Consider the following 8,448-nt stretch of genomic DNA (forward strand, 5'->3'; position numbering starts at 1 on the left):
CAGAGGACCCACCGCTCTACATAATTGACCATGACCAAATTTTCCATTAGCCCTGCAAATATGGCGAATTTGACTCGATACTATACATGGAGACTGGAGAGTGGAGACAGGTGAATCCAGGAGCCAAAAGTAAAACTCCAGGCGAATCTCGTCCAACACTCACCGGCGTTTTCCAGAAACAACTTACCCTGTACCAATCAGCCGGATTGGTCAGCAAGCAACAACGCCCCTGTACGATATAGTTTTCTCATGTGAACCAACCTGAGATACAAACTAGGCCCAACCTAATTACAGGAAGGAGGAGAGGCACATATTATATGGTACATTAAAAAGGAACATCAACGGATTGATATAATACAGTACAGCATAACAGGGTCCAATACCCCCTCTTCTCTGCACTCTTCCTCCAAACTTTACATAGCCTGCGAGCGAAACAGAAGTGGAAAACATCTTATCAATTGGCACGTATTGTAGAAATGGTGCTTGGATCGAAGCACTAGGATTGCATATCTGATGTGCGATTAACTCGGGAGCTCAAGTTTGAGATTAATGCGATGGATCACAAACCTGATATCAGCTTCTCCCTCCGTTTGACATTAGGAAAACAGCTAGACGTATAATTCTTTACACAAAAGAATGCTAGGAACCCATCTAATTGTCAACATTGTAATCTTTATAGAAACTGCTTGTGGAATCATCATAGTTCCACCTGCAAAATAATGTCAAGCTTTTCAACTATGGTAATTAATTGTACTGGTGCGAACTTTTGTAATTAATATGACTACCAAAAGTTGAGAGAGAATAAAGGATAAATGAAGAACCTTTGCATCAAAAAGCATATAAATTCCGTGTCGATAAAGAAAAATGTCAATGCTTATTCAAACTAACCATAGTCAACACCAAAGTAAAAGTTGGAAATGTACATGTAGTAACAAATACTTTAAAATTTATGAACCAAAATTTGTGGCCAAAAAAAAAACTAGTTTAGGACTGAGGAGGGGCAACAACAAGGGTGCTTCTGAGATAAACATCTTCGCTACTCGAACTTATGAATAATGCCACTGGGCATCCACTAATGGCCAATGAACACCTAATGGAGCCAATCTGATCAAGCAAGTAGGGCCAAACCAAAATTAATAATTACAGCAACAATTGTTGGATTGTTGCAGCATAGTTATTGTTTCTTTTTAGTTAAACAAATAATTCAGAAACAATGAAATCCCTAGGATCAGTGGCGGAGGAAGGCTTAGGGCCACTAGGGCCATGGCCCTAGGCGTGGGCCAAATTTCTCCATATGTAAATCACTATAGCAAAAGAGGCCCAGTATAGCTAGTTTGATTGGCCCATGGAGCAGCCATAGGCGCTGGGCCGGCCCAGCTCCGCCCCTGCCTAGGATCACTGCGGCATAATGATTAGTTTCTTTTTGGATAGCAGAAGCTACCAAAGCATATGTGAATATGTGATGTTATGCTAGTATATCAATGGTAGCACCAAGAAGACACCAAAAGTGACTCCATATTAAGGAACGTGCAAAATGGCAATGCTAATGGTAATGTCTTTGGCATAGGAGCCATTCAAAGGGTGGCAACAAGATGGGAAACAATATTGGTGCCAGCATTGATCTAGCACCAACAGAAACACTCAATCTCTGCCAATAAAGGGTCGGTGAAGCTTTCGTTTTGTTGATGCGCAGGTTGACTGCTTTGCAAGAGAGTCTAGGACTCTTAAGTGACACTAGGAGGCATTACGAAATAGTATGGCTCTAACACTATGGCAGTAATTGAACTTAGAACTGCGACTAGATAACAGGATGCACATAGGGTATAGGGAGACATGTTGATGAGGAAGAAGAAAAGACTCGAGATACTTGACTAATAATATTTAGATTAACGAGAAACAAAGATAACGCTGTTAAGGAAGAGGTATGATAAGATCTTATACCAGCTAACATACTGATAGCTAGGAACTCTCAGCCAGCCCTAGCTCATTGTGCAAAAGTACCACTGGCAGCTCCCAATGCTCCCCCATTACAAAAAAAAACACATAATTAAGGTTTGGATATTATTCAACTCTTCTTTAAAGGCGAAAGAAAGATAGAGACAAATTAAGTCAGTGTACTGTACTAGAGGAAGGAATAAAACAAAATCAACCATAGAAAAATTTGGGTTAAGGCATTAATTAGCAGTGATATACCCTTTGTTGAGTTTTCAAACACCATTCATATATCTGCGGTTGCAATATGATGTGATACTATTCATGGAGAAAATCCTAATACCAGCAACAGCAACATCCAAACCAGAAGCAGCATCCTAGTAATACACATGATTTTTTTCATAGATAAATGGTTACATTTATTAATAACAAAGTGGTTGGAGGTTGGGCAACCAGTTCTGCAAATAAATACATATGTTGACTAAATAAGGTAAAAGAAAATTTTAAAGAATAAGAAACAGACCTGCAGAAGAAAATTGGATGCAACACACAACCTGAACTGTCTAATTGACATCTTCTCTTGGTCTCCTCTCTAAACTTGTCAACATGTAGTACCTCACAAGGGCCATGAATAGCAGAAACTAACACAATTCTATCATTGTTTGAACCATATACCTGCAAGAGGACAACATCAATAAGCAAATCAAGAAAGTTATTAGCATTTATCAACTATTACAACAGGAACTATCCTCCTGCATGTGAAGCTTATAAATATACTACCACAAGAGAAAAGTATGAGAAATCTCACATCTAGATAACTGGCAGAAGATTTTCGTAGTACTAAGAATAAAAACTCTATACTTTGATTGGTTCCTTGTTGATTTAATCATTGCATATTCATACACTAATTATATAGGTTACTTATGTCATCTAAAATAAGTATTGACACATGTAATATTCCATAATACTTATATTACCCAATGTAAACATTCCAACCATGGTTTGCAATGTCATCATAATAGTTTGTTGGCTCACCTCATCCTCTTCATCGATACATGGTTTGCTAATAGATCCTGGTATGTCGGAGCCAAATATGTAGGGATTAACCATAGCCAGCCTAGAACCAGAGTCATGCTCTTCCCACAGTGACTGTAAGGAAAGAAATTAGTAACCTCGCCTGTGTTTTAGATAGAATATATTACCACACGCTCTACTATTAACAATGGTTGGTAAATTCAGTGGGAAAGGAGAGCCTTTCAGTATCACGATGTGAAATACAATGCAATTTAGGAGCAATAAGAAAGGAAATATACCTGCAGCTTACACGGACCGAACTTGCCACCTTCAGAGGCAATCAACATATGATCATGAAGATTGTATATTACACCATCAATATTACAAGAGTTATAGTAAGTCTTGTTGTCAATAGATTTGAGGCCATCACCAACCCAATCAATAATACTAGCTGTGCTGGAACCTTCATATGCATTACGATCCCCTATAATTTCAGGTTTAGAACAAAGGTGTCCATTTAAAGTCATCTGATGAGCATTGTCATGATCTGAGATGGCATCATTTGCCATAGTTTCGTGTTTATGTGGCTTTCTTATCCCATTGTTAGTGACTCCATCTGCTTGGTATAATTCATCAGTTGGTGCTCTAGTGCTCTGACAATTCTCTACAGAAGAAACAATGGAAGAATGGTCCGCATGCTTTACGCCAGAAAGTGCTGTAGACTGCAGGATGGAATAATTTACTGGACTCACAGAACTGCTCTCAATATACATATGAAAGCCCCCTGACAGATTGCCAGAACTATACGTTGATGCTCCACTACTCTGAGCTTTATTGCATAATGTTGCAGTTTCTGTATGTATGCCACCAGAAGGCACGCCATTTCCTTCCTTTTCTACAGATGAGGTTTCATCATGTTTAACATCTTCTTTTCGAGGTTCAGCACCAGAAGGTGATTTAGAACCAGTAGCATCTAAAGCCAATGTACCACTTTTGCACACAGTGCTGCCAACTTTGTTGGTGTTTTGATTGATAACACTTCCATTTGCTGCTACATTTTTATCACTTCTGCCATCTTTTTCAGTTGGGTTTTCTGCTGCTACCTGAGAAGGCTGTGCACCATTAGTCATACAAGTATTTGGTACAACAATAGTTCTTGAAACCTTGCCATATTTTGGAGGGAGGGGCTTGCCCTTACTATGTAACACACATGTTGGACAATACCACTCAGGTTTTTGCAGACCTTGATTCCCATAATACTGAAGACATTTTACGTGCGCACCCCTCTCACAGGCATCACAAACAAGCAAACTTTCCGTATTGATGATAGGAACTTTACATATCTGACAGTCCAGTCTTTTATTCATATACTCAGTTGAAGGCACACTCCAGCTGGGGTGATTAGCAGGTTGGCGCAGAATCCGTGCAACGTTTTTTGCTATTGCCTTGTGATTGGAGAAGATTGTTTGTTTTTGAACAGAGAGCTCCTCCTTTGGAGCTTGATATCCCATAACAACACTTCCTGTCCCAGGGCAAATAGCAGGCTCCTTTTCATCCACAGATTTCTCTGCTTGACTGGAACTCTGTAAGGAACTTCGATTGGAACTATTAGCAGTGTGATGACCTGATTTATTTGACTGTTCAATAGTTTCTGCACCTACAGATGACAGAGAAAAAAATTTCAGATACAGCAGATTCAAAATACTTCACTACTACCACTTACAAATTTATTTTATTACTATCATTTTCATTCTCTTGGTTTAGTGGCTCTTGTTGGGTATCTAGCCTATCCCAACCTTTGCTTGGGACCCAAAAACTTTGCTGTTGTTGCTGTAGTATAGCAGATTCAAAAGAATATGTCGCATACAAAGTTAAATGAACAGGAATGCCTATGTGTGAAACTTTTTTTTAAGTGAACTAAAAAAATTCATATCTTCCTCCACAGATCCACTTATCTGCTTCAACCTCCCTCATATTCAGAGAATGGGTAAGAGATTGCACAACTGCTTGCTTCTTTTCAAAACAAATCACAATGGTACTGTAATCAAACTAAAGTTGAGGATACAAGGAAGGGGTTGTGTTGATTTAAAAATATGAACGTTGGGCGCCATTCGGAGATTAGCGTATGTTGTAAAAAAACATAGCTGTTGTATGATTTCTGCATAGATTCTGAATAACCAATCATGCAAGCAAGATATAACATCTCTATAGGCCAATAAACATGGGTAAATATAATGCCCTGCAGGGAGTACGTTACTTCTACAGTTGTACTACCTGTTCTCACTATGTTTAAGACTAAAAGTGTCGTACTTTTTATACAACACAGAAGGCACCTGTCCTGACATGGCATGTGCATTTTCTAATTTATTTTAATATTGAGAAACATACAGACCACAGAGTTACATGAGATGCCATTTGCATGATGTCGTGATGTACAATTAAAAAAACGTAGATACAAGTGGTAGAAACTATTCCTATAAAAACAATAACAGCTTCCAAGGAAGCATATTTATTTTTGTGCACGACCATATTTTTGTGGGGGTATATCAAGTGACAAACATGAAATATATGCAATCGTTAATCATTTTTTTGGAGCACCCAACCAACACAAAATGTTCTAACAACATCTCAGAAGATATTATACATGCATTCTCTCATCCTTATACTTCAAGTTTAAACTAGAAAACCAAAGAGAGAAATAAATTCAATGTGAAACTCCTATTGCCTTTTTCTTTAGTTTGTTAATTTGTAGTGTGCCAGAATTTTACATTTTGTTTCTATGAATGAATTCTGCCTTAAACATAAAATCCATTCACAATTAGTCATGTTTACCAAATTGCAAGTAGATCTAGACCAAGAGCCATCTCATAGATAAGCATTAAGCATGGGATCTTAATGGCAGATCTGTTGTAGCATGGATAGTGGTGGGATATAAAAGCTTGTCAGTACCTCCGTTTTGTGTGAAATTTGAACCATTAACAACAATTTCCATTTCGACATCTGCAGAGCCAATAGGTGGCAGTGAAACAGCTGAAGGGATGTCAGGTGATTTTATAGAAGATGCTCCTGCTACTGTTGCATTTAGCATGGGCTGCTTTGAGATAACTGGGGATGTCATTGGGGTTGACAGATTCCTGGGTACTCCAGTGGTGATCTTAGAAGCTCCATGCTGGAATCCTTTTCTAGCACTTGAGGCTGTCATTTTAGGCACAGTTGGTGAAGGGACCAGAGCTTCCTTCACTTCTTCCATCTACTTATGGGAAAGAAAAGGAAAGAATGTAAAAGATCAATAAAGATGAATAAAACTTATTTTGCATAATCTGAGCTAATGGCGGTGCAGTTCAACTAGATTAAAGTATGTACGACACATTAGCATGTTTGAACTACTGCAATGCGAGAATATACTTCCTTACTTAAAGCTCTATCATAACAAAAAAGAGAATCAAATTGAACCCAAAAACTCAAAATACTAGCAAATAAAGAAAAAAACATGCTTTCCATTATTCCATTATCCTTTTTGTCAGGCAATGCGTGTATACCTAAGCTTTGTAGAAGGTTCCTTTTGTACTCTTTATGCTCACATTGTGCAAAGTCATAGTAATAACATATTTATACAAAATACTATATCTAGCCTTCAGCCAGTGAATTGCAGTGCATGGCTTGCTCAATTCTTGGTTTAGCATATACAATGCATAATAAATGAAAAGGAAACCATTTCTCGGTTTTAGTACATCACAGATACAAGGCCCCGCATATTACACATGGGGCATCAAGCCGTCACTGTATACTGTGTCACTATATGGCAAGCCATTATGTAGATAATAAAAACAAGCTGCTATTGCAAGTCATCGCATCATATCAGATATGGCGGAAGGTGAAGCTAAATAACAGAATCAAGGCCCTGTGTGCTGCTCGTGCACATAAATGGTGGCCTGGTGGTGCGGCAGCAACTTACTGCTTCACTGTACAGCATTATCGAGACAAAAACTTGTTTTTTACTAACTCATCTTGTCGGCTATGCACAAGCTGAGGATAACTACCCAAGGCCGTGTTTAGTTGGGGAATTTGGGAGGTGCCAAATTACTGTTACAGCACTGTAGCACACTGTAGCGTTTCGTTTGTATTTGTGAATTATTGTCCAAATATTGACTAATTAGGCTCAAAAGATTCGTCTCGCAAAGTACAACAAAACTGTGCAATTAGTTTTTAATTTCATCTACATTTAGTACTCCATGCATGTACCGCAAGTTTGATGTGATGGGGAATCTTCTTTTTGCATAGTGTCAAAGTTGGGAGTTGGAAGTAACTAAACATGGCCCAAATCAAGAAGGATACACAGTGCAGCAGGGGAACGGAGTGAGCGCTGAATAAATGATCAGAGAAGAGGCATCGGCGCCAAACCTTGCGCTTGGTGAGGAGGACCCTCTCGGCGATGGAGGCCTTGCGCGGGCGGAATCCCACGGCTGCGGGGTCCCTGGTCCGAGTGAGCCCAAGGTCCTGGACGAGCGCGCGAACCGCCTCTGTCGTGAACAGCTCCCTGGGCCGCAGCAGCTCCACCTCCCCCGCCACTACGGCGGCGAGCGCTCCCCGCGCCTCGGCCGCGAGCGCGCGCTCCGCCGCCGTCGGGGCCCGCCCGCCCCGCGCCTCCCCGGCCGCCGCCATCACCATCACGATCTCCGCCACCCGGCCCAGCTCCCCGCCCCCTCGTCGCCGCTTCCGCCCGATCCCCATCGCGCGCGCGAGCTGGGTGAAGGCGGAGGCGAAACCCTAGGTGAAGGAGTGGGAAGCGGGGGAGCGAGGAGGGGTTTTGGAAGGTTCCGGAGCTGAGGCGGGGAGTTTCGAAAGCTTGTTCGGTGTGGGTGACGCCTGCTTGGAAGAGACGATAGAGGTGGCGGTAGGAATTTGTGAGGGGATCGAAGGCAGCAGCGAGCCAGCGACGACGACGCGCGCGAGGAGGAGAGGGGACAGAGTACGGACGCTTCGCTTTCTCTCAGGTGTTGGATCTCACACCTCCCCCGAAAAGTTAAAATTGTCAGAAAGTTTCAACCACGGAAGTGGAAAAAAAAATCAAAACACACCTTCCAAATAAGATTTATGCTGAATGTATTCAATTTCAAATTTTAATTTCCAACTAAGATGTATTCAATTTCAAAATTTTAATTATATGGAGATGTATAACAAAATCAAACACACACTCCAAAGTTCTTGAAATTATATGGTATAAAGTTTTGGATACATGTCTTGAACGGTTTAGAAAGCTATACAGTTATGGTTTTGAAAGTTGAAGATGTATAATTTTTATAATGATTATTTTTTTTCTAAATCTATGTATACAGTTTTGGATACATGGTCTCAATGATGTACGAAGTTCGGGATATGTAATTTCAAAGTTGATAATGCAAAAAAAATTTAAACAATAGTTAGTCTCTAAAATCAATATACAAAACTTTGGCTATGTGATTTAAAATCTAAACATACATAATCATTTGACATCATCGTTTG

At 40.2% G+C, this 8,448-nt stretch overlaps 1 protein-coding gene across 3 annotated transcripts; it reads right to left on the reverse strand.

Moving 5' to 3' along the window:
• Nucleotides 1–24: 24 nt before the first annotated feature.
• Nucleotides 25–7,994, reverse strand: LOC101774055. Of its 3 annotated transcripts, XM_004965264.3 has the most exons (8): nt 7,348–7,972; nt 5,896–6,196; nt 3,246–4,603; nt 2,968–3,081; nt 2,456–2,607; nt 1,942–2,019; nt 568–709; nt 25–422 (listed from the first exon to the last, which is right to left on the reverse strand). In XM_004965264.3, the coding sequence occupies exons 1-6, from the start codon at nt 7,675–7,677 to the stop codon at nt 1,980–1,982; spliced, it is 2,295 nt and encodes a 764-aa protein (XP_004965321.1). In that variant the 5' UTR covers nt 7,678–7,972; the 3' UTR covers nt 25–422; nt 568–709; nt 1,942–1,979. The 3 variants fall into 3 exon arrangements, with proteins under 3 accessions (XP_004965321.1, XP_004965320.1, XP_022681763.1); XM_004965263.4 differs by lacking the exon at nt 1,942–2,019 and having other exon boundaries at nt 7,348–7,967; XM_022826028.1 differs by lacking the exons at nt 25–422; nt 568–709; nt 1,942–2,019 and having other exon boundaries at nt 2,466–2,607; nt 2,968–3,109; nt 7,348–7,994.
• Nucleotides 7,995–8,448: the final 454 nt, after the last annotated feature.

This window comes from Setaria italica, chromosome IV (assembly GCF_000263155.2).
Source record: "Setaria italica strain Yugu1 chromosome IV, Setaria_italica_v2.0, whole genome shotgun sequence".
Classification (NCBI taxonomy): domain Eukaryota; kingdom Viridiplantae; phylum Streptophyta; class Magnoliopsida; order Poales; family Poaceae; genus Setaria; species Setaria italica.